General features: G+C 42.8%; 2 protein-coding genes and 1 long non-coding RNA gene across 3 annotated transcripts; all 3 read left to right on the forward strand.

Moving 5' to 3' along the window:
• Positions 1–2902: 2902 nt before the first annotated feature.
• LOC146203844 (uncharacterized) lies at positions 2903–3744 on the forward strand (the record flags this gene model as incomplete). The annotated part of the gene is given in 2 exon segments (XM_084603434.1): positions 2903–3566; positions 3569–3744. Coding segments are annotated over 2 exon segments (840 nt in total), but the record flags the coding sequence as incomplete, so codon positions are not given.
• Positions 3745–4740: 996 nt separating this feature from the next.
• Positions 4741–6157, forward strand: LOC146203845 (uncharacterized). The gene has a single exon (XM_084603439.1). It carries the CDS (start codon positions 4741–4743, stop codon positions 5851–5853), a length of 1113 nt encoding a protein of 370 aa, XP_084459565.1. The 3' UTR covers positions 5854–6157.
• A 4938-nt stretch (positions 6158–11095) lies between these two features.
• On the forward strand, positions 11096–17231 carry LOC146203846 (uncharacterized). Its single transcript, XR_014703917.1, has 3 exons — positions 11096–11862; positions 12579–12627; positions 15610–17231. It is a non-coding gene; the product is annotated as an uncharacterized LOC146203846 (long non-coding RNA).
• The last annotated feature ends 9916 nt before the right edge of the window (positions 17232–27147 follow it).

Raw genomic sequence — 27147 nt, forward strand, 5'->3', positions numbered from 1 at the left:
CTGATGAGAAGAGAGGAGTCGCTGGAGAAAGATTTGATGTTGGGAAAGGTTGAGGGTCACCGGAGAAGGGGTAGGCAGCGAACGCGATGATTCGATGGCATCCTCGAGGCGCTCCAGATGAAGCTTTGTGATGTTAGGAAGATAGTGAGATATGGTCCATAGCGTGGCGTGATATGGTTCATAGGATCACGAAAAGTTGGACACGACTGAACGACTGAACAGAACTGAAGCGATTTTAGAGATATTAGGACTTTTTCTTAACACATAAGTGACGCTACAGTAGAGCGATTGCCGGCAGAGTAAGCATGGCTAACCCCACCTGTAGCATACAACTCAACGCAACTCATCGCAACGATCCCCATGCGCTCTGTTGTCTGGCCAGTGTGAAAGACCTTTCCGGCTGGCTTGGCCGATGAAGTTTACGTCTTCAAGAATTTCAAACTTCTGTAATCTACTAGTCTGGCCACAAGCATTTCGACTCAAATTGCGTATCCCGAGCCCCTATTGACGCTCCCCTAAAATTACGAGAACATTTTGTGACTAATGTGGCGAAAAGCGAAAGCTTGAGTGCCGCATTCTGCTACGCATTTGTTGTGAATGCAGCTGTGAATGATGCTTCGAGTGAATAGGGTGACTACTGTTTCACATTCCTCCCTTCCTGTATTGCATGGTACTGCGTACGAGGAGAATTGTGACAGATACTGCGCTATTTTTATCCTGTAAATTTTAGACGCCGCTGATACCTGCTGTATTAACGCCTCCTAGACATCTGGGTCTGCTTGTGTAGTGCGGCGTTCGAAGAAGCTGGAACTGAAAGGGCGCACGGACGCCTGGATCGGACGCCTGGCGGGATCAGCTTCGTATATACATGTATCGCTTTGTGACGTCATGACCTGTCGTGACGGTACATCGCGCGCCCCTTGTCGAATACAACCGGTATTTTATTGAACGCATTAAAGTTCACCGGCGTTCTATAATACGTCTACATGAAAGAAAAGGCGCAGTATCTGTGACTCACGGATTCCCGCTATTATTTTCACTGTAGAAAAGGGAAACTATGAAAAGCGTTTCGTGATCCGGTGCATGGCATGATGCGGATCGATACAGGGGTGTCTTAATTCGATCTTGTGTCGAGCGTGCTTCGTACTGCGTACGCCCGACGCAACAAACTTTGCTTGATGAACATCATCATGCGACTCCAAGGCTGGTTCCGGGATTAATGCGTAATGGCACATTGGTTACGAGAACGAATCAAGTTACGTCCGTATTCGTGCATTATTATTCGACGTTGTTTAGTGCCACTCCTGTGAGAAATTCTGACATTATCTCGCATTTCACACCCCTTATGACCCCTTTATTGCTATTTAATTAGTAGCTCTTTCACGCAGCAGGAGATAGAAGCGCCAATTCATCAGTTACATCTGTCAAAATCGCCAGGTCCTGATGGCAGTTCATCTTAATTTTACAAAGGTTTAAAAATTGTTCTTGCTCCTATCCTGCCAGATGTATTCGTGATGAGTTTTGATGCAGAGGCGCTTCCCGAGATTTTACAAAATGCCATACAGTCTTAATTCCAAAGTGTACTGATGAAGAAACATTAAACTAAGTGGAATGCTATAGACCAATTACAAGGCAAATGTGGATTACAAGAATTTCTCCAAAATTTTATCAAATCGCCTACAGTTCGTAATGTCGGTTCTCAGTGGCCCTCACCAGACGGTTGGCTTGAGGGGCCGTGCCATTAAAAGAAGTGTACACATTGTGCGCATCATCCTCGAATCGTGCTCCTGCTCTCATGATCAGATTGCTTTCCTTCAGGTCGACTGCGCAAAAGCATTTGATCGAGTTCGTCATTCATTCCTGTTTTCTCTTCTTGAACGAGCGAATGTTGGTTCTGTAGTACAGAAGGGGGTGCAACTTTGCTATAGGAATTGCTCGACTGGCCTGATTGTAAATGACCACCTATCAAGCCCCGTACCAAACAACTCTTCTGTGAAGCAAGGCTGTCCGATGTCTCCACTGCTTTTCGCTCTTTACTTGGAGCCACTTTGAGTGTTTTACATAACAGTAGTATCCATGGCTTCCCTCTCCTTGGAAATGAGGTTAACGTGCTTGCATATGCGGAAGATTTTGCGTTTTTTCTGCACTGACAACCCAAGCATTGGAAAAGTTATATCCAGCATAGAACAATTTGGCATTGTTTCTCGTGCTCAGATGAATCACTCCAAGAGCTCTGGCCTTTGGTTTGGTTCGTAGGGCTCAACACCGCCCCTATATGCAGGAGTTGAATGGTCATGTGTGCCCCCTAAATAGCCGGCCGTTCCACTGCATGCAATTAAGTGCAAATTACTGGAAAGAGCGAGTTTCAATCGTCCAGTGTTATGCTAGTAGATTTGTCCCCTGACGGCTTTTAATCTTCGGTCGTGCTCAAGCCTGAAATATGTTTCTGGCGAAAAAAAAATGTATTACTATCTACCGCCGGGGTGGTGCAGTGGTAAGACGCCCGACTACTGTGCCGGAGTACCCGGGTTTGATCCCGACCGCGGCGGCTGCGTTTCGATGAAGACGAAACGAAGAGGCGTCCGTGGGCTGTGCGATGTCAGCGCACGTTAAAGGTACCCAGGTGGTCCAAATTACTCCGTAGCCCTCCACTACGGCTCCTCGTTCTCTCTAATCATTTTCACTTCCACCTTCCCCCTTCCCTTACGGCGTGATTCAGGTGTCCACAGAAAGAAGTGTGACAGATACTGCGCCTTTCCCTTCCTTTGAACCAAATATTATTATTATTATTTATTATTACGTGCTTCAGACCCTCTACTGTGCTAGACATTACATCCAGCGTTTTCACTGAATATTTACGACGTTTATTTGGTCATCGAATTTTGAACCGTTTCGACTTCATAACCTATTCAGACCTGTTTGTGCAGGAGGGCTCGGCTTAGTGTTCCTGTATGTGAGGCAGTTAGTTGCCCGTTTCTTCTTCTTTCGTGAGTATTCACATCTGATTATTAGAGCATGCCTGCAAGTTCATTTCATGAATTTGCTTCCCAACTTAGTGGTTTCTTCGGAGTTTACTCACCGCCCACATTTACTAGGATTTCTGCAGGTAGCTTATACTTCGGAGCGGGTTTTGACTGTACGGTTCTCGAATGAGTACTTATATTCTGTTTCGAGCAATAATCCTTACAAGCAATTGATAGCAATGCTTTTTCCGCCGCCACTGTATCGTTCTTTATACTTTGGTTTTAAGGGTCATGATGTGCTGAAGTGGGTGCGCAAAATGCAGATTTCTCCTTGCACGAAAACATTTTTCTTTAAGTTACACACTGAAGATTTAGATGTTGGCACATGGCTCCATAGGAAAAATATTTTCGTATCTTCTATAAACTGCCGTCTGTGTGATGTTCCTGAAACAAATGAGCACTGTTTCATTAATTGCAGAGACACAATTTTATTTTGGGACGTGCTGCAAAGAACTATAAAGAAAGACTTTGTTCTAAATGCGCACAGTGTGCGGTATTCTGCTGTTACACAATTTGATTACGAACCATATGACATATTTTTCCTTATGGACTTCATAGCCTGTGAAAGACGCGCATATTGGATCGCAACACTGAAGCTGTTCCACTTAGACTCCATTTTAGCAGAATGATGCTGCAACTGAAGGACATTTATGAAGAAAATGAATTTCTAACTGACTGGCTTCCGCTGGAGACACGATGTTTATCTTTGCGTGCCTTTTAGTTGTGTTTTCTGTTGAGCCGATCAGCAATTACCGAGTGCTTTGTAAATATTCTGTATACATAACCCTTTCTGTATATAACCGTGTGTAATAAATACCATGTCCGAAAAGGAAATCTGGGGCGTGGCGCAGTGGTAAAGCACTTGGCTGGGGATCCAAGGGATGGAGGCTCTAATCCTCAGTGGAAGACAAGGTTTATTAATTTATTTTTAGTATCAATTCAATGTGACTGGGCATAAGACGTCTGGTTGGTCGCTTCGAATTTGACGGCGGATGACGTTACTTCTCTGTCGACCAATCAGGTGCGCCACTAGCGCGGACAGCTTTTGTCGACGACAGTATGAGCCATTTAAGGCTCTCTCCTTAAAAGGAGAGATGACGACGCATTCATGGGAGAGGTAAGCGCCAGCAGTTTCCCACAGCAAGAGCGCTGAAATCCTGAGTTGCAAAATCTGACTTATTATCTTGTTACCTAACCGAGCCGCTTATCTCATTGTTCCAAAAACCTCCGAAAGGAAATTCTGCAAGTGTCCCGCGATGAGACGACAGTTGGGCATCTCGGGTTTGCGCGTCACGTTGCGCCAAATACAAGATAAGTTTTATTGGCCACAGTTAGCCGGCAATGCTGGACATTACCTGAAAACGTGCCGTGAATGCCAGCGACGCTAGACATCCTCGATCAGACCTGCTAGGCTGGTGGATCCCATACCACTCATTTCAACAAATTGAGATGGACCTCTTCGGCCCCTTTCCATTTTCGTCTACAGGTAACAAGTGGATCATCGTGGCCCTACGCCGAAGCAAAAACACTGCCCAATGGTACGCAGCAAAAATCGCGAAGTTTTTTGTCGAACAAATTCTCATGCGACATGGCGCCCCAGAAGTGCTCATGATGGATACAGGAATAGCGTTTACGGCAGAACTGCCGCAAGCCATCCTAGACTAGTCATGCAAGCCACCGCCGAACAATAGCGTATCAGCATGTATAGCGTATCAGCATGCCGCCTGACAGCATGTCCAACCCGTTGCTTTTTTACATGCAGTTCTTCCTGTTTGGCACAACATCGGTCAGCGCATTGCAAGATTCAGCGTGCTTGGTCATCAGAATACCAGCCACCTACGGAGTCTGCGCGTACGAGCCGCCGCGCCATGACGATCGCTGGACGTCAATGCGTCCAGGCCCATCGACATCATCAAGAGCCTATATAAGAAGCCAGCCACCATCAACGTCTTCCAGTGGGCACGTTGGCTGGCCGCCTGACAGCATGTCCAACCCGTTGCTTTTTTACATGCAGGTCAGTAACAAGTCTTCTACTGTTAAATCTAGCGATAGATGCTTCATCCAGCCGACGTGCCCACCAATCCTATGTACACTGTGCTTGGTTGTTCGTGATTTTGTGCTTTCGTTACTAATGCTTTCTGGAGATGTAGAGCCGAATCCTGGGCCCACTACTGAGGAAATGCTAGCCGAAATACTTAATGGGCAAAAGAAAATTGAAAAGAGGTTAGAAGAAATTGAAATGAAGCTAAAGGTGGTTGAGGAGCCAGCATCGGCTGTTAAGGAATTTAGCAAAAAAGTATCTGGTCTCGAAAAAACTGTCCGCAGCTTGCAAGACAAATTTATTGACCTAGAGGACCGTTCCCGGAGGAACAACCTTCTAGTTTTCGGGGTCAAAGAAAAAGATGAAGAAACTCAAGACGATTTGAAGGGAGCTGTGATTGAGGGCGTGTTTGAGAACAGCCTTGGAGTGCAAGTGTCTTCGGTAGAGCGTATACATAGGATTCGGCGCAAACAAGGGACTAGACCACGCCCGGTAATAATTAAGCTCTTCGACCACCGCGAAAAAATGACCATTCTAAAGAACTGTTCCAAATTGAAGGATACAGCATTTTCAGTTTCGGAAGATTTTTCAGCACATACAAGGCTCAAAAGAAAGAAACTCTGGGATAGTACTTTGGAAATTAGAGCAGCTGGAGGGAAAGTGCAACTAGTGTACGACAAAATTAGAATTAACGGCGAACTGTTCCTTTGGGATAGTGCAAGTAACGGAAGGATTCCCACAAGCAGACCAACAGTAGACGCACATAACCCACCGTCACCGCCCCAGTGAACCGAAACCCATGTCAAAAAGCCACTCCGTTGCCTCAACGTTAACGCACGCAGCATCATTAATAAATCAGATGACATTGAAAGTATTATTATGACGCACCAACCGCATATTCTTATAGTTACAGAAACTTGGCTTCACTCTGATATCTCTGACGACGAAATAACACCACCAGGTTACGGAATTCACCGGAAAGATAGAAATTCGCGAGGCGGAGGGGTTGCAATTATTTACCAACAATCATTACTTGTCTCAAAGTTACCTGATATACCTGCAATCGAGTGCGTCATCATTAAAGTACAATTCGATGAGCACAATTTAATTGTGGGTGGCTTTTATCGTCCACCTACACAAGAAAACTTTTTTTCCGAGCTAAACGAATTTCTTTGTTCCATTCAAAGCTATTCTTGCAAGGTCCTCTTGGGTGGCGACTTCAATATGCCGTCAATAAACTGGAGTAGCGATTTTCCCGAACCCCTTACAAGCAAAGCTGAACCTTTAGTTGACATCGTAATATTTCATGACTTGGCTCAGTTGGTAAAAGTGCCCACCAGAATTCAAAACGAGACAGCTTCAATTTTAGACCTATTTCTTGTAAGCAATGCAGTGCTCAACCGTAATCCCGAAGTACATATTTTTGATGGAATATCTGACCACAAAATGATATCTTTAACAGTTAGTTCAACTTCGCCGTACCACTGACATTGAAAGAAAAAAAAGTTTCGTTCCAAACTTTTCGCGCGCTGAAGACGTCGATATTTTAGACGCCATGGATAGGTCGCTGTCGGATTTTATCTCGCTTTCTGAATCAAGCACATGCTGCGTGAACGAGCTATGGTCTTTCTTTAAGAACCTAGTCCTGAAATGCGTTAATTGAACTTTGTTCCCACGAAACTAAGTATATTGCAGCGCAAACGTCCATGGATGACGAAGAAAATAGCACGGATAGGGCGGAAAGCTAAACGAATAAGAAAACAACACCGTCAGCGTCCAACAGAGATTAGCACCATTAAACTTTCTAACATACGCCTCCAACTAAAAATGGCCATTAAAAATGCAAAGGAATACTACCAAAGTGTATCTTTGAAGAATTATCTGCTTTCCTCCCCTGCAAAGTTTTGGCGACTCTTTTCTTCGAAAAAACAGCCCCTATCCAGTTTCTGCATCGACGGAGAAACCGTAACAGATAAATGTTTGATTGCAAAGACTTTCAATCAGTTCTTTTGTTCGGTGTTTACGAATGATGACGGTCGAAAGCCAACCTTTAATCCTTCAATTGAGTGCCCACCCATTGATAATATCTCAGTGACTGAAGAAGGCATTTTATCCCTCTTGTTAAATCTAAATATCAAGAAATCGCCTGGAATGGACGGCATACCTACTGCATTTCTTATGAGATACGCCGAGTGGTGCTCGAAGTATTTGTGTACTCTGTTTAATAAGTCTTTATCCTGTGCAGCACTTCCAAATGACTGGAAGTACGCAAAGGTTACCCCAATACCCAGAACAGAAAACCGGTCGCTTATCACTTCGTACAGACCAATTTCATTGCTGCCCACATGCGCCAAAACACGAACATATTATATTCAAACATATTTCGGTCTTTCTGAATGACAACAACATAATTGATTCCAGGCAGCATGGGTTTCGAAAGGGATTATCTACAACAACGCAGCTTCTCGAAACCATTCACGAATTCGCAGCAATTTTAGACAAGCAGGGCCAAATTGATATGATATTCATAGATTTCGAAAAGGCATTTGACCGCGTGTCTCATTATAAATTACTTTTAAAACTACAGCCAATACTTAAAAATGATCTGCTGCTTGCATGGATTTCTGCATATTTGTCATCACGGCGACAGAGTGTGTTTATTGATGGTGTGCGCTCTGACTCAGCACCGGTACAGTCGGGCATTCCACAGGGATCCGTCCTTGGGCCCCTTTTCTTTCTTATCTTCGTCAATGACATAATACAAGTAGTGAACGTGAAAATAAGGTTATTTGCAGATGACTGCATACTATATCAAGAAATCAATAACTGCAGTGACCAGGTTTGTTTGAATTCATCATTGGCCAGTGTAGAAGCATGGTGCGCCACATGGCAAATGACTATGAATGCAAAGAAAACGGTCGCTATGTCAATCACGCGAAAACGAAACCCTTTAAAATTTTCTTACAGCACTGGCGGTAATATTCTCTCCACGGTCAGCAGCTACAAATACTTGGGTCTCGTAATTACATCTGACCTCAGATGGAACGAGCATATGTCATATATTTCAAAAAAAGCAATGCGCAAGCTTGGTTACTTGAGGAGGTCGCTTCGACAATCAACACAAGAAATCCGTCTTTTAGCGTACAAAACGTACATCAGACCAATTCTTGAGTACGCCTCAGTAGTATGGGACCCGTATACCCAGAAAAACATAACACAGTTAGAAAGCATTCAAAGAAAATCGGCTAGATTTATATTCAACTGTTATAGCTGGCAAGTATCTCCGACGGTTCTTCTAAACAACGCAAACTTAGAGCCATTACAATTGAGACGGTATAGGGACAGACTGAAATATATGTACCTACTATATCATGATATGCTGGGAATAGATAAGGATGTGTACATTAATTTAGTTTCTAAGCGCCCAACACGGTCTAATCATTCGAAAAAAATAAAGAATTTTCTTGCAGGACTAACGTGTTTAAAGACTCGTTTTTTCCACGGACAGTACGTGAGTGGAATGCGCTCACCTCGAGTACAGTGGAATGCCCGACGGTCCAGTCATTCTACGGCATGCTTAACAGTATTGAAGCAAAATAGAATTACCATCGTGTCGTTGTGCGCAATGCCTTGAGTGCTTCATATGCATGATTGTTTTCATTGTTTGTACATTTCGTTTCTTGCTGAAGTGACTGAGCATGCGTGGTTGTGTACGCGCCTTGTTGTTTTTGTCGCGCTTTACTTTTCGTTACTATTATTATTGCTGGATTTCGTCTCTTCTTCTCACTTAAATTCTTGCGATGTTTTTCTCTATGTTCGTTTTCTTGATGTATTATTGATATGCCCACTCCTGCCTAAGGCCTCAAACTGAGGCCGGCAGTATCCTGTAAATAATAATATTAATAATAATAATAATAATAATAATAATAAAACTATCGATGACATGCTTGTCATCTACGTCGACTCCGAACATAAGACCCGCGGCACCACCCTGCCCTATGAGATCTGGACTTATGGTACCGTCCAAGAGACAACCAGAACGATCCCGTTCAAGGTTGTGTACGGCAGGGAACCCACGATGCTGCCGCACGTGACCGAAGAAGACAACGTCGCCGCCTATCTGCAGCGTGCAGAGGAAGAACGACGACTCGCCCGGCTGCGCATTCAAGATCCGCAGCCGACCGTCGTCCGACGCTACATCTTGCGACGATGCGATGCTGAGTACAATGTCAGGGTCTGGACGTCGATTCGCCGCCGCGGACCCAATGAAATGCTTTTGCGCCGATACTTTGGCCCGTATAGGGTCCTTGGCCGAGTCGGATGCATGGACTACGATGTCATTCCTGACGGCTTGACAGCATCCAAGCGGCGCCAGGCGCACCCAGTTTTTGGGCATGCAGAACGTCTCAAGCCCTATTACTCACGCTACAGGCCCTTGGTGCTTCATTATTAGTGATTATGTTTACGTTTGCCTGTTTATTTCGAATCTTAGAGGCGACGCTTTTTAAGGGAGGAGTAATGCCGCTAACCATTCTATCTTTGTTGTTTTTCCGCAGCCGTCACCATGCGACCTTTACACTAGCCCGTGACAACATATAAGGGTAAGAAAGAACAACGCCCTTTCGACCGCCTCACTGGAAAGTATAACTATAAAACATGTTTATAACGTAAGTATTTGTCATATCATAAAACTTATGTCCTCTCGTATCTCGGCTATAGCCTGACCTGAAGCAGAGCTTGCGATCCGTATATTGCTGAAGATAAACAAGAATAGAATTTCCTGGGCTGCTTTCTCGTCCAGCGTCCGGCACTCGATTAATGGCCCTTACTTCTACCACCTTATTTCTTTTTTCATTGGTCATTAATTACTGAATCCCTTCTAATAATTTTCCTAAATGCCACTTATATAGCTGCACTAGTCTAGGCCGTGCATGCGACTTTGGAAATACAACAAAAAATAGGGAAAGCGATGAGAGCAATGATATATTGGAGGTAATTACTTTGAGGTGCTCGATATATCTCTATAAATGTGTAGGAGGCCAAATCGATTTTTGGGTCACAAATGCTAAGACGCAATAATTAAAACAGTTTCAATTATAATGTCTGGTTCAGCCGGTGCACATCATCGAACATTGTTTCCGTCCGTCGATAATTCGATTTTTTTTTTTTTCGCGGTGCTCTACGAGACCTTCTGTCCGTGACTGCGACACGTATTGCCCCATGAATAATTTGGGGCGTATCCTTCGTTTCGTTAGTCATTCGCTCATTCGATTAGAGGATTGCATACATGCCAGGTTACGAAACGTCTCTGCTTATATTCCTAGTTTGTAGACGCAGAATGTTGTAGCCTGCATAGGAAGAAAAGGGGATGCTGGGTCTACTGCGCAGTGTGAGATGATGTAAACTCGCTAGACATTGGGAATCTTTTTTTCCCAGTTTCGCTAACCTTCTTTCGCAATTTTCAGACCGGGTTTAAGATAATTTAGGCGGCATCGTTTTGAACAAAAATTTACAACTTTTGCCCATTTTCTAAGCTTTTGATTTCACTCCGAAATTGGCTGGTCTTCGCATCAATGCGTCTGGTAGCCTCTAACTAGTAGTCGCAAAACATCTCAGGAAGAAGAAATTAACGCCATATTGTTGAGTAAGATCTGACTAGAGGGTTCTCAAAGAGAGTTTTTAGCCTAACGTATAGAATCAGGAAACGACCATTAACCTAATCAATCGTCATAATGCAGATTCTCCGGCGCGCAAGTAAGCAGGCCCTCTGAGTGTACGGCCAAGTTTTCTCGGTGGCGGCTGCAGAGCAGCATACTTAGGGTTTTAACTAAAAAAAAAAAAAAAATATCTAAGTTTAGTCGAAAAGCAGCGCAAGCAAATTTGCTGAAAATTCTGAAAACCCGAGCTAGATAAATGCGCTACTTTAACCTAGCCGTTAAAGTGTGCGCGCATAGTCTATGGGCAGCGTGTCACTCTTAGAAAAAAAGTTAGTAAAAGGGTAGTAACGGCTGCCGTTACTACCTTTTTTAACCGTTACTACATTTGTACGACCTTCTTAGGTAGTAACATGGTAGTAACTCCTGCTGTTACTACGTTTTTTGACTGAAAGACCTTTTTACTACCTCTCTGGAAGCAGGGGTAGTAAATGTACCTTACCTGTTTTCTACCATGATCAGAAGATATCTGATACTATGTACGATAGGAATATTGAAGTATTCAATACTCCTGATTACATTGCTACTCAATTTTGTTTTTGTTTATTTATTTGCCATACCTTCAATCGCCAAGGCATTATAGAGGGGAGGGGGTTACATAAATGAGCCCTGGGCTCAAACTGTGCGCTGCCTTTTCATAGAAAGAAAGAAAGAAAGAAAGAAAGAAAGAAAGAAAGAAAGAAAGAAAGAAAGAAAGAAAGAAAGAAAGAAACTAAACTGGCTTCCGAAACCGAAACTTCGTATAGGGAGGCGACAGTTAAAAAAGCCACAAAAGCCATTGATAGGTCAATCCGAACCAATCCGAAGTCATCAGTGGCGGAGAGGTGCGATGTCATCATGCTGCCTTTGTGGTCGTGCGGTGCGATTGTGGACGCTGTTTCCTTGCGTTGTGCTGCTTTTTTTGTGCTGTGGTTCTTTGAATGGGCTGCAGAATTGATGTGTGACATGTGCACTTCGATAGGTGTTCTGAATTACGTGAAGTAGTGGTAAATAGATTCACTGTCATACACCGCTTGCACCGTACCGTGGCAACGCCGGCTTCAACACGGAAGAAGGAAATGGACTGGCGTGATTGCTTGAAAATGTGAGTACGCAGCTTGAAATTATTGCTTGTTTAATATTGCTATTGAATGAGGTACGCGCTCTTAATATTGTTGCGTGTGGTCTCAAAGTCTCTTCGTAATACAACTCTTCGGAAGCTGTCGCTTTTCATGTGCAGGTTCGACCCTACCGCGAAAAAGTTATGGCGTATATCTCGTGATATAATCTTGGCGGGTGTGTATTGGATGTGTTAGCGCGATGAATTATTGCGCCGGGAATTCCCGCCTTGGCTGCGGCGGTGTGAACCTTGAACCACACGTGAGCGTCCCGTCCCGTGAGTGCGCCTGGGAACATGTAAACCGACAACCCCCCACCTGCAGCGTGCCTTCGACGTGGCGGCGCCGGGCCGACCGTGTTTGCCTTATTTCGGGTGTTTTTTTTTTTCTTTTTGAATGGGCCTAGTGCGCAGCGAATAAAGCGTCCATGTTTTGGTGTGAGAGTGCGCGATCACGGTACTCAGAGCAGTAGTGCGTCGTCAATGGGAGCTGGCGCTGGAAGAAGGGCGAAGTAGTGCGCAGTGCGGCGTCAACTGGAGCTGACGCTCCACGAAGAAAATGTGCGAAAGTGCGAGAGAAAGTATGAAACTTTAATCAAGTTATCTTTGTTATTGTCTTATTCTTTATTCGTTTTTTTTTTGTAACTTGTAATGTGCGTTGAGTGTTTCCTTTTCCATATCCCTCCCCTTTGTTTTTCTTACAGATGTGATCAGTACCCCAAACGAGCTGTGACCTGTGTGATCCTTTTCGAGGTAAGTGAGCGAACGAATAAGCTTTTATTTTGCCATTTATTCATCTCTTAGTATAACCATTGTGGTTCTCAACATTTAGATGAGTATTTTCTTAGTCTGTTTTAAACTCGCCTTTTTTTCTAACAGGTGGATGCATGCGCAAAAAGCAGGTTATTGCGGTGTTGTGCATGTTTCACATTGGTCGCTGCATTTAGTCTTGGTGCTTGTGTGAAAGTACGAAAAAAATATTCCTCTCTGTAAAACATGGTCGGCTGACGCCAAGGTACAAACTCGTGTACTACTCAGCCGTTAGGTGTTTAGCAGTAGATGGTGATTCGAAAGAATTATTTGAGTGACCACACGTAGTCAAATGTGCATTACAAGAGTGATTGCTTTCATTACTAAATAAGATTTTTGTATTTTTTATGAATTGTGCCTATCTTAGTGTTGTTCACATCACAGGTGGGCAGTTAGCAGTAATGGGCAGTTGCATTCGTTGATACTTTGTGTCGTGGCTTTTGATGGAAGCTTTAAAATGCTGCAGTAGTAAACAATTTCAAACCAGAAATGAAAAAGTCATTTCGCTTCCTTAATGTCTTTCATGTTCGCTGCGCTTGCAGCTAGTTTGATCTTAAGAGGCCTTTATTTGCGCAGTTTTTTGGTTGCCTTAATATTGTACACACATAACTGAATACACCAGCAGTGAAATTAGTTTTATGCTATTGCTAGTATTTCAGAAGGAGAAGTGTGACTGACATCTTGGGATGAGCAGCTTTTCGGTGCATGCACTTTTTTTGCAACTTTAAAATCAATTTGGATTGAGGTATGCAGGCACTGATCAATCAATATATTTTATGTGCTTGGAGCAAAAGGGAGAGAGTGTAGAATGTCAGGCATATTTCTGATACTGTGAGAAAGTCACCACTTAGAAAAAAAAAATTCAGATGTCCACAAGTGTGAAACAAGGCCATTTTAATTTTTTTTTTTTCACTGTGACTGTAAGGCGTACCTGTGCAGAATGCATAACCACTTGATAGCGAAATGTTTGCGAATATCTTTTTTTTTTTGCATATACAGAATGCAGCACATTAAACACTGTCCTAAATTCGGTGCATTTCAACATAGTAGTCTTATTCAGGAATTAAAGGAAAGAACCTCAGTCCTAACTTTTAAAATTAACGATCAAGTTTCTAAAAGATGAGAAAGAATGTGAGAAAACATGTTGCATTGTATTGTTTCCAGTAAGGTTATCAAAGCTGACACTTTTTTTTTCTTTTTTCCGAGCATTGGGAGAAGGGCGTAAAGTGAAGGCACCAAATCAACATACAAGACTTCCTGCTCTTCAGAATATTACCAATACGCTAACCCTGCTACCTTTAACATAAAGAGAAAGCATACATGATTATGCTATTGTAAGCCAAGGCTGATCTGTGACAAACGCAGGCTGTGGCGGTGCCACTATCCATGGGTGTGGATAGCCACTCGCGGCACCACCCTTAGATATCCAGTTGTAAAGGACAGTTTTCAGTATATATATATATATATATATATATATATATATTTTTTTTTTTTCACAGTGCATCAATGATGACTTTCGCATACCCAGATTGTTGCTTTGTCTTTCCCCTGTGGGCATACTTGATTTACTTTCCTTTTGTAACAGGCATTTCTCATGAAATACATGTTGGGGATCTTTTTGCTCCCATTAGTTAAATTTATTTATTTCTTCGTTGAGCAGGCATTTCCACACTATTTCTTAATTTCCTGTTCAGTTTTGCCCATTAGAAGTGCTACAAGATAAGGAAATCAGGTTGCCTTGTTTAAGAAATTTGAACAAAATGTAGATGTGTGAAATAAATGGGGCAAGTTCCTGTTGGAGTTATTTAAAAATACTGGCTTTGAAATTACATCTTACACAACCATTTTTTTTTGCTCTAGAATGCACCTAGTTATGATAAATGAAGAAAACTGCTATATATGTGCCATAGTTGCAGTCTGAGACTTGGAAATTTCAAACCAATATTTACGTGCATTCCTATGGGCGTCACTTCACGCCCTGCACCCACAAATGGCTATACCGCTACATTCTGCTTATGTAACAAACCAGCAATTGTTTATAATAATGTAATCACATATCCTGCCTCTTCACAGTGCAGGTCTCAGCCTTAACATAAACCTAAAGTTTTAGAAATGGGCATTGTTTGCTAATTTTGCACCTTTATTCAAAGAGTTGTGACGATGCTTGATAAGCCGTATGTTTCATTTTTGATAACATTGTTCGAAGCAGAATAATGCAATGCGTTCACTTAGACTCTTTATTCATCTCCTCCAGGAGACTAGTTCGTGAAACTTAATACAATTTATGGAGGAATTTACGAGGCGATGGGGTAATTTTTCTTTTGAGTTTTGAAGCAACCTTCTCTGTTCAAACATGCAATAATTGGGAAAATGTTTCATGTGCTTTAATTTTATGCATAACAGAAACATTCATACACATTTAGAACACCAATTGTCTTATCCATTTTCTAATCTTAAGGTAGGTGTGCCTCATATTCATTGAGTAAAAGAAATATTAAAAATAGCCTCATTTGAGACTTGTGGGATGTTAGAAATGTTTTCTGGGAACCAGGCTTCGAAGTTTGCCTATCATCATATTGTGAAGTGCTTATGCCACCTCCCATTCTAAACCTTTGAAGGCAAGGAAAAGCCTTAACTGCCTTTCATGACCTTTTCACCTTTAGGGAAACTGTAAAGTCTCTCCTATACGAGCGAGAAGTAAACCATGCCGGCTGGTTACTTTCTGGCAAACACAGTACATTGTATTGAGGCTGAAGTCTAGCATTTTTTTTTATCATGATGTGAGCAGTCTTGTTAAAGTTGCTTGCCCAGAATCCTCTTGTTTGATCGTAGCTACTGAATTTATAGCTGTCTGTTTTCATTACTGGGAAAGGAATTGTGTGCTTGGTCTCACTTGTTGACTTTTTCCCCTCTTTATATATGCAGTTACCTGAGCACTTGACTGGCCAATGCCTGGAACCTACCTGCTGCTCACCTGCACACCACAGCACAAATGAGGGATGCACTAAATCATCTACCAGCAAGCACACTGCAGTGCCCTTCTGCAAGCCATCACACGTTCAGGGATGCACGATTAAGGTCATACCCTAAACACTGCTAACGATGCTAGTATGAATGGACAGCTGCCTTGGTCTGTCTGCATTATTTCTTTTAATAATGCAAAAATAATAGTGAAAAAAAATCATTCTGAAGCAAATCTATTTATATTGTGGTGGTTAGCAAAAACAAAACCTCATTTCATATGTGATGTATCTGAAAATTGTTTTTGTGTTGGTTGTAAATGTCACAGCATGTTTATCTCACCAACTATTAACTGCGTGAGTTTGAAATGTACAGGTACCTGGAAAATACTGCAGACCATGCCTCTTGTATTTGAAATTATCCTATGAGTTTTGTAGGGAAGATGTGATAGTTACTTGGCTCCATACATGAATGCTTCAGTGATGTGCTGAAGTATGTGCAAGGTATCTCCTAAGAGTCATTAGGTGAAATGTAACAAATGGTTTTATCACTGAGTTGTGGTTTGTATCATTATAGATCCGACTGCGCATTTAACATTTTGGTTTCCACAATATTTATTTTTCTTCTAGCAATGTTGTGCTTTTCCTTGTGACATTTAGCTTTATTCAGCCGGTCTCCACAACAGCCTTTCAGGTCTATACACTAATGCTAGCCAGATTTTGATGGTATGTTAGATTTCTGGAAATAAGCTTCACATCCTAAATTTTAGGAGGGCACCCAACTCGGCAATATCTGGGCACAGATATAATGTTAGCTATTTGTTGACACTGCAATCGAGCAAAAAAATCAGCAATAACAGTTGATTGATGCTTGTGGTCACCTGTGTAGGATTAGCAACTGACAAATGTATAGTCGACTATATGCCTGCACTTTTTTTCTCTACACTGACCATTACATACATGAAAACAATCTGGAAGAAGGCATACAATTCTTATAAAAGGCCTTTTATTTATCCCACTCGAGTTATAGGCAAAACTGTTTTCTAATCAACACTGTTCAGTCCACACCAGTCAATATAATATACACCAAGGTGTCGCAAGGTATCAAGCTTTTAAAAGACAGTGTCCTAGAAGTGAATAAGACTGGGCGTGTTGGTTAGACATTGTAAATCAAAGAGCATAGCGCGGGAACAGAAACGGAGACGACGACAAGACAGAACAAGCACTAGCTTTCAACTGAGGGTTTATTGCAGAAATGATCACATATATATACACTTCGGGATCGGCAATGAATGAGAAAACAAACCATTACTATCATACAGCCACATGCTAAGCCAAGAATTCAAGCTCCTCTTATGGCAGTGCAACAGACGCCTTGCTGACATATTTATCCCCTGTACGAGCTATCTCCAGTGCTTCTGTTATCTCCCTTGTCGGCTCGTTACGATCTCGATACATGATGATCGTCTTTTCGAACGGGATGACAAGGTGGTTCCGCATCACATCTTCTGCAGTGCGCAGCGAGATGGCAGTCTGTAGCAATGCTGCCAACTTTTTATTGGGCCCCAGAAGACGCACATTTAAACATCAGCCAGTTTACCAACGTAGTGTCTTCCACATGAAAGTGGAATTTTATAAACAACCCCCCCCCCCCCCCCCTGCAGGACACGTAAGGGTATCTGTGTTTAATCGGACACCCAGCCTGCAGCGTTTGCATAGGACAGGTTTTTCTGCACAAACTCAAAAGCATTTTTGGTGCAGTAAACAGGACATTTACGCCAGAACATTGCCCCACATTCCTTAAGTTATGAGAAACCTTATGCAGGTAGGGAATGACGACTACTTTTTCTTTATTCCTTTTTTCCTCCTTTTCTTCTCATCCGCTCGCTGTTCGTCACTCATGCGTGCCGCAAATTTCTTTCTGCAAAGCAGGCTTTCAGCAACGGAAACTATAACATGTTTAGGGTAGCTCGCCACCTGCGTACTGACACTTTCACCCATGGCTTGATCACATGACTTGCAGAGAGCGTTAGACAAAAAAGAAAGCTCTCTGCAAGTCATGTGATCATGCCATGGATGAAAGTGTCAGTATGCAGGTGGCGCGTTTGCAGGCGGCCAGCTACCCTAAACACGTCATTGTTTCCGTTGCTGAAAGACTGCATCGCAGAAAGAAATTTGCGCCACGCATGAGTGACGAACAGCGAGCGGATGAGAAGAAAAAGGAGGAGGAAAGAAGGAATAAAGAAAGAGTAGTTGTCATTCCCTACCTACATAAGGTTTCTCATAACTTAAGGAAGGTGGGGCAATGTTCTGGCGTAAACGTCCTGTTTACTGCACCAAAAAAGCTTTTGAGTTTGTGCAGAAAAACCTGTCCTATGCGAACGCTGAAGCCTAAGTGTCCGATTAAACACGGAGACCTTTACGTGCCCTGCAGGAGGGGTGTTCTTTATAAAATTCCACTTTCATCTGGAAAGCACTACGTCAGCAAGACTGGCTGATGTTAAACGTACGTCTTCTGGAGCACTATAATAAAGTTGACAGCATTGCTACAGACGGCCATCTCGCTGCGCACTGCAGAAGATGTGATGCGGAACCGCCTTGTCATCCCGTTCGAAAAGACGATCATCATGTATCGAGATCGTAACGAGCCGACAAGGGAGATAACAGAAGCACTGGAGATAGCTCGTACAGGGGATAAATATGTCAGCAAGGCGTCTGTTGCACTGCCATAAGAAGAGCTTGAACTCTTGGCTTAGCATGTGGCTGTCTGACAGTAATTGTGTGTTTTCTCATTCACTGCTGATCGTGAAGTGTATATATGTGATGATTTCTGCAATAAACGCTCATTTGAAAGTTAGTGCTTGTCCTGTCTTGTCGTCCCCGTTTTTGTTCCGGCGCTATGCTCTTTGATTTACAATGAGTGGCCTAGTCCACTGAAATCAGATGAGAGCTCATGAGTTGTATAGCTTAGTCTGGAGTATTTCTTTGTTTTCTGAAGTTTATTAATTAATGAAACTCATTAGCTAATTTTTTAATTTCTGGTTTCAGCAACAAAGAGTCTATTAACGGAGCGTGGTTTCAGGAACAAAGCACTCCAGCGAAAAGCGATTTTGTTCTCCAGAATGCGTCTTGGGCTGCTGAAGGGGTACAGCTGCATGTGGCACACTTTTTATTGTGCGACTTATCATTTAAGGCCAGTGGGAAAACTAGTTTATATAAACAGTAGCTTGGTGCAAATATTTCAGTCTGCTATTTCAAAGCAATTATTGGCACTTCTTTGAACCAAAATTGGAAGAGGAAATTGGTCCTTCCTAATGATTGTATTCAATAAAGTCAGCATTATGTAACACTACTCTAAAAGCCGTCAGTTATTCTTAATGAGCTTGGTCTTATTTAGCAGGTCTATCCAGCAATTTACACCTAACAGGCATCCTTTTAATAATTAGTAATATGTATTGTGACAAGCTGGCTGTCTGTAGCATAATTTTAGGATGTGAGGAGTGTTTCAAATGGGCATTTTTGGGAGGAAGTTTTGAGTCTGGGGTGGTGCAGTGATTGCGACGCTCGACTATGCGCAAGAATGCAGGATCGAATTCGAGTCTAGGCGGCCGCTTTTCTTCAGAGGCGAAAAGCAAGGTGCCCGTGGGCTGTGCGATGTTTAGTGCACAATAAAGAACCTCAGGTGGTCGACATTTTTGCAGTCCTTCACTATGGTGTCTCATAGCCTGAGTCGCTTTGGAACATTAAGCCCCACAGACCAAACTAAACCAGTTTTGAGTCTGAGTAGGAATTGCTGATGTGCTGTTTCAATTTATTGTGTATTAGTAGGTAAGTTTGATATAAGCAACACATTCTCTTTGCAGCAATTTTGACATATTCTTTTGTGACTGACAGTCCCTTATGATAGCTGTTGCTAATATCCTTTTATAGTGCTTCAGGAAGATCTAACATCTGTTTCATTTAGTTGCCATAGAGCGGACAGTTGACCAGTTTTAACTATGGCTCCGACAAGTATTCAATACATATGCGGGATATTAATGGCCAAATAATGAGCACAAAATTTCCTCATACCTGAGGTATTGCTAGAAGCAGCCAAGGCAGAAGGCTAGGCAGTGTATGAGCTGGTACTTCCATTCTTCTCAGCCAAAAAACCCTCTTTTAGTTGTGATTTTTATTGTACATGTCTGGTTAAATTATTGTTGTAAAGCAACTTCCATATACATATCCTGATAGTTCTTGTATGTTATTCCTTCTATCAGTTGTCATCATTATTGCTAAAGGTGCTCAAAGACACACCAGGCTCTACAAGCCTTCAATACCTTAACCTCCTATAAAGGTTTCAAGTTCAACACACTCAACTCTGGTGTAAATACAGTCTCATATGAATGTGTGATAAGTTATAACCAAAACAGAACAAAAGTACCTGCTTTCTTTTTGAGTATTTTTCTCATCTTCAGGCAATCTCCTTTTCACCACTTGTGATGCGGGCAACTGTTTGTTTGTTTAGAAAGTTGAATGCTTGAACTGAATAATGAGAAATAAAGTCTCTTCTTAGCCACACTTGTGTTCAATTTGTTTGTTTTTTCGGAAGCCATGTATGACCACTGCTTGAGTGCTTCCATCTTATGTAATCCAGTGTTCAGGTTAGTGGTTATAGCAACAAAGCAGAGGAGTTTGTTAAATGTGTAGTATTTTTACTACAGTTTATTACTGTTACAGCCTTCTGTAGGTGGTGCATATTGGTAAAAGTAGTGACTGTTACAGAGTTAGTATATGTTGATTTAGGTAGCTGCTATTACTACCTCTGAGATGTGTATTTTGCTAAAGGTAGTTCCTCTTACTACCTCCCATAGGTAGTAGGTTTTGCTGTAGGTAGATACTCTTACTACCTGCAGTGGTAGTGAATACTAGTAAAGGTAGTTGTTCTTACTACCTTCTATAGGTAGTAAAGGTTACTAAATGTAGCTGCTGGTACTACATCTAGAAGTAGTAAAATTTGCTGGAGGTAGTTCTGATTACTACCTTCTATAGGTAGTAAAGATTACTAAATGTAGTTGCTGGTACTACATCTAGAAGTAGTAAAATTTGCTGGAGGTAGTTCTGATTACTACCTTCTAGAGGTAGTATATGCTACTACCTAGCAGATACTAACCTGCACTTACTAACTAGTTAGTAACATATGTGACAAGCAGTTACTACCCTAAAAGTTAGTAACCACAACTACCTTTTTTTTAAGAGTTAACTCGAGATGGAATGGTCCTGGACAACTGGATTCTAATCTCACCCTGACATCTCAAATGCGAATAGCGAGTTGGCAGCGTCTGCCAAATCGGTCGTGTCATTTCATAACGTCACAAAACCCGATGACCAGTCAGTGTCTGGCCATGTCACCTGTCAACTGCCCGTGATTTTTCGCTGACTGCGCCGAAGCCTTCTTTTCTGGCAAACGGAGCCTTGAACGCTACCGCCACTACCGCGTTGAAGAAATGACGAAGCCTTGCGCACACTGACTTTTCTATAGCGCAGCTCATGCTTTCCTGGCTTCAGCGGCGTCACGTTTAGTGTCGACTTGGCTGCCGCCGTCGGTGTCGCCGGTGGACAGCTTTTGTGTGACCTCCATCCAAATACAACTCCATCACAGTTGACCAAAGATGTTGCTCCACCTCCCGCGACCCTCCAAGGTAATCCGAAACATCGACGTATCGTGCAGTCTGGCGAATAGCAGTATTGGGATCGTCAGGGACCCCTTAACACCAAGACGCCTGAGATTTGAAAACGATGGCGCGGTCAGGTGTCCACAAAAACAAGTATGACAGATACTGCGCCTTTCCCTTCCTGTAAACCAACTATTATTATCAAGTGTACCGGAGATTTGGTGCCCCGAGTGAACACCTCATTGCAAGTGGGAAATGCCGACATGGGGCCTCCCGTCTGAATTTAGGAGCCAGAGTTGGAATCTACTGCCAAATCGGCCAGTATACTGTGGTCTCGCCACCTTGCATAATCCTACTACAAATCAGTGCCCGTCTATATCACCTCCCAGTTACCACCTGCCAGGGACATGGCAGTGATTTTGGGCTCAAAACACCGACGCCGGATTTTTTAGAGAACGGAGCCTTCAACGCTATGACGTAAAGTTGGTTTCGTAAAGCAAATGAACCAAGAACCTGCATATTATTGCTACGTTTCACATGCTGACGAGGAATGTATATAGCATTGATGTACAGCCGTGAGCAAAAGTGGTATACAACACTCAGATAGTGACACAGCTCAGGAAACCTGCATAGAAATGTCATCTAGCGACAGTGTCAGGGATGGCGATAGCGACACATACATGTGGATAAAATGGGGCAGCGCCACTATTGCCTCAATTTTAGATACCTGCTGCTAGATGAACTTGGAAGGAAGTTTCCCGGAGCTCCGCCACCAGCTGAGTGTTCTACACCACTTTTTCTCGCAACTGTACGTGCTATCGAAATACCTATTAATAGCGAACTAGTGCATGCACATAATTATTGTACGTGTACGTATAGAAAGAACGAGGGCGGATGGGAATCATTTGCAGCATCACACAGCAAATAGTAAAAATAAAAGCGTTTAAATGAAATGGGTCATCAATGTAAAACGAAAAGAATAACAGGAATGTCCGGAAAGCATTTTCCACTCATGGCAACGGAGGAGTTCCATTTGGTGGATAAAGTGGATATTCCCATTTTACGCAAACTATTTGGTTATTTTCGTTGTCACTGGAAGTACACGTTTGTTCAACTGTAGCTGGAATATTTCCTAATTAAAGCCAACGAATCCAAGCTCAATATTCAGCTGAACACCAAGCGAACCTCGTTGTACAAGGCGCGGACTCATCTGCTGCGACGTCCGTGTGTACGTAAATGACACTCAGATCTGCGTTTAGCACGAAGGAAGCGAAAGAGTCCCTGCCGAGTGCTATCCTCGGAAGACGGCCAGAAAAAGAAAACGCGAGGGAGAGCTCCTGAGGAGACCCGCGTGGTTTCAGAGCCACATTGGAGCTCATGGTGGCCCGCGATGCCTTCAAATATTCAGAGACACCTATTCGGGGCGACTCTCCGCTTGCTTCGGGGGGCTCAGCTCATGAGAAGAACGCCGGGCAGGTGCGTCTGACGGGTTGTTTTCTCGGCCAAGCTCCTTTGAGAAGGGCGCCTTCACTCGCCGGCTGCCACGGCCTCTTTGCTTTCGTTTGGAGCAAAATGTAAAAACAGCCTAGCCACGTGGAGTGTTTCTTCGATTAAGCTCCTTCTCACTCCGTCTGTCATTCTTGTCCCTTGTAATTTACTGCGGAGGAGACGTCTTTTTCTTTATTGCTTTCTTATCGAAGGCGACAGGGTATAGTAATTACTGCTAACTTAGTCCTAGCCATACTACGAGACGGAAAGTGCCGACTAAGAGCAACCAACACATGACGATAGCTAGCACGAAGGAATTACGAGGAATGAGACAACGGAGGAGAAGGTAAAAAAAATAAATCAAGGGGCACAAGTGCGCACACATTTGAGCGTGAAACGTTTTTATCAGAGAAACGTTAACAACTGCAGCATAAGTTCCTTTGGAAGGTGTCCGGAATGATGTTTAAAGTGTGCTTCAGCCGAATTACTCCTTACCGTTTTCTACCAAAGAAGGCACAAGTTTGCGGCACATATGGTAATTGAAAACTTAGCCTAATTTATTAGCGTTAGTAGTACCGTTCTTCAGAAAATGTCGCTTCGGCGTTGTGAGCGACATATCACGATCGAGTACGATGTTGTGGTCGGCAGGTATGCCCGGACACTGATTGGTGGGCAAGTTGTGTGACGTCATGTGACCACGTGACAAGGCAGAATTGGTAGGAGCCGCAAACTCGGGCAGCGACTTTGAGACAAAAGGGGGAGATGGGAATTGAATTATTCCGGGATCCTCGGATCGCGAATAAGATACGGCATCGATAGGCCACTCAGCCACGTCCGTACTGATGAGTTAAGGAGGAGCTTTGGGACTCTATGATAATGAGTATGCGTAAAAAAATAAAACACAGAGGCATAAATAAGGAATTAATCATTACGTGAAGAGAAAAGTGTGTGTAAGCAAACGAAGATTCCTCCCCCGACCCCGACCCCCCCCCCCTTAATAAAAAAAGAAAACGAGGAGCCACCGACGAGGGCCATTGCCGCTGTCAATTCATGCCTTTTAAACATGTGCCCCAATCTTTTTCTATCTGGGATTGATTAGCTTTATAACTTGACTGGAGTACGTCGACGTTTCCACAAACAGATCAGCAGCTGACACGAGCTATGATTCATTTTATGAATATGTGTATAGGAAATTTAAATAGAAGCCTGAAGTAAGAGGCCTTTGTTTTATTCGACTTTTCTGTTTCGGGAAACAAATACGCATAACGAGATTAAAGAATGCTATAGGATCGAAAAACAATCATAAGATTATCCCCCTCAATTCTTAACAAATTATCTGCGGCATAGAACGCCATAAACAGAAGTGAACGTTTCGTAAATAAATATCCGATGCGTAAACTCAATCAAATGTCACTGTATTTCATACCACCGCCTTTTACGGTTTGGTGGCGGTTGAAAACGCTCTACTGTGACAAGCTGACAAATAGAGGCTTGAACAATCATACCCATTTGTGGCTGCACAAGGTTCTCGCGCCGTAAGGGCTGTTTGTTAGGTACCGTTTTCATTGCAGGCAGTACAATTAAAAACCCAAACAGGCACTTCGGTTTTTTCAAGTGCCGAGCAAGTAATCGTGAGGAAATTAGTAGAACAATACTAAACTAAAGAAAAAACTCTTAAAGGTGTACCATCATCAGCACTTAATCATTCCGGACTAGCATGTACGCAGAGCGATCAATACAAATAGTCTACAGACGCTTGGAAGGGGTGTAAGAGGGGGGGGGGGGTAATTACCATTAGAGCTGACAGTAGGACAGTTATTGTGTGATTAAAAATTTGGTCTCATTGCCATCTTTAACAACCTCCTCTGATGGCCGCCAGTCATCATGAAAACCAACAATAATATAAGGGTAATTCATAACTTCAACGTAGATCATATGTTAGCTAGCAACAGATGCAGCGCGTCATGTTGATACAGAAAGTGTACGTGGCATTCGAAACCTGAATGCTCCATCTAAATAGTAAAAAAAAAAGAAATAAAGTATAGCTTGGATACAAGCAGCAGCAGTCATTGCAACCTGTTCGGAAATACCCTGTGGTGACCTTTTCTCGGCACGTGATTTTAAATAGAATGAAAAAAAAAAAAAAAAGTCTTACGCATTGGCTCTATGTGGAGAGATGGCACTATCGCCAGCATGTAGAGCGCATATTTCATCTTATATATATTTTTTAATGACGGCATCATGTGAACAAAGTCAACATCATGTCATTGCCTATTACACAGTAAGTAAATGCCATGTCGGAAAGAAGCACTTATTTTCGCCGTTACAATACTCTTTGCTAGGCTGTAAACGACTGTTCAGACTCAGAAGCAAGCAAAGTTCTTCCTGTTACGTAGCTCTGTCCTCACTAGCCCAATTCACTTTTTTTTTTCAAGTAAAGGATCGTTTCAGTAAAGCTTAATTTGTGGAATGTTCGGGTCATTACGAAATCCTTCGCGGCTGATTAAATGGCCTACAGAATAAAAACAAATTGCATAAACTCTGCTATACTTTTCAAACAATGTATTTATTACTTAGCGCGATCGGAAATCCGCTATAGCATGCCACCAGTGCACTAATTGATAGGTTCCTACGTGGAACGTATGAGGGCTGCCGCCCAACAGGCAGCGCCAACTGGCACCGTTAAGGCGATCTGCGCATGCGCAGTGGCACTCCAAGCTAGCGAATCATGGTAGAGGATTGCGGATAGCGCGATTTTGTAATCTCGGTTACAAGGAAAATAATAAAAGCTGACCTTGTCGCTCTACTTTCAGAAACATTAGGTTTAATATTTCCAAGTGTATAAATAAAAGCTTTCATGCCACCACCATTGTGAGGCGCATTGCGAGACGCGACTAATTAGCGCGTTGCATGCGGCCTGGGCGAACTTTTTAACAGCGTGCCGCCACAGGTAGGTAACGAAGGGAGTTCAAAATAGACCACGTCTTTATTGACGCAAATATAGGCTGTCATTAGCCTGTTACACATAGAAAATCTGGTTAAGTGTGGTCGACGTAATAAAGTTTTGTTTACCCAAGCCTGTCTTCTAAATTGTTTATTACTTATTTCACCTGTGCTACCAAGCAGGTAAAGCCAAAGTAGGGCACTCTTTAAACAAAATGAATACTTTCATTTGACTGATTTTTAAACAAAGAGAGGATGTGGTCATTGCTGGCGGAACATTCAAACTAAGAACCTCGTTTGTTCAATTCCTAACCCAAAACAACCTGAGAAGACTTAACGAATTAGCGAAGAAAAACAAGGTACGAACCAAAAGACAGGAGCGGCGCTACACATACGAGCGTTTACACGCGATGGACTGCATGTAAGAGTTGCAATCTCTCTGGGTAGTGCTATAGTGTTCTAGAATTGAGAAGTGTGCCGTCTGCCGCCGGCGAGCTGGTCGTTTCAGCGATGACAGGAGAGAGGGCGCTGTGTGCAGGAGGAGCGCAGTGAGCGCGGAGCAGACAGCTGGGTGAACCGTCACCGCTAGTTCAATCGGACTCCGAAGGCGCAATAAATTGTGTCGCTCCCACACGCTGGTCTAAATGTATTAAAACGGTTATGTTCATGAACAAAACAACTAGTTCCCTATAAAATAAGCGACCGTCGTCAGGGAACGGCAATACAAATACAGGCAATGTAAGATACAGATTGCCGACGAACTGACAAGCAGCGGCAAGATATATTTCCTGAACGTATTGGGTGCTTTATTTCTCGAACACTAGCGGGAGGTTCAATGACGAATGTCTAACGTATTTCTATGATCATGTAAATTTTTAATATTGGATGCACCGGTTTATGCGGGCGAGACTGAAGTCTTCCATCGACGCTCGCACGTACTGAAAACGCAGTGAATGGTGTTTTAGGCTAGGCTAGCGTACTTTTTGCGCCACATGTAAATAGAGGTATGCGAAGATTGCTTAAATACAAATTATGCCAGCGCTTATTGATGACTTTATTTAAATGTGAGCGAATACATATGAACTGGCAGTCCTACTCAAAATGAAATGAATGAATGAGAGCACATACCAATGAACGAAACCACATAATGGACGACGTGAAAAAAAAAAAATCCCTACTTAGTGCAAGAATATGGTACAAACATATAAAACTGTACAGAACTATATGAGAATATTAATGAACTGTACTAGGCCGTGAATAAATTAAGCTGCTAAATTTGAAAACACACAAGAGAAAGGCAGAATGATTAAAGTCCTCAAACACGATTACTTGCACCTCCTCAGCTTTAGGTGCTTTACCTGCTCTGCTTTAGAGGTCTGCTCTTGGTTTAGCGACTTGGCATAAAAACAAAATCGCAT

The sequence above is a fragment of the Amblyomma maculatum genome, chromosome 1 (assembly GCF_055883805.1).
Source record: "Amblyomma maculatum isolate TAMU_Amacu chromosome 1, ASM5588380v1, whole genome shotgun sequence".
NCBI lineage: Eukaryota > Metazoa > Arthropoda > Arachnida > Ixodida > Ixodidae > Amblyomma > Amblyomma maculatum.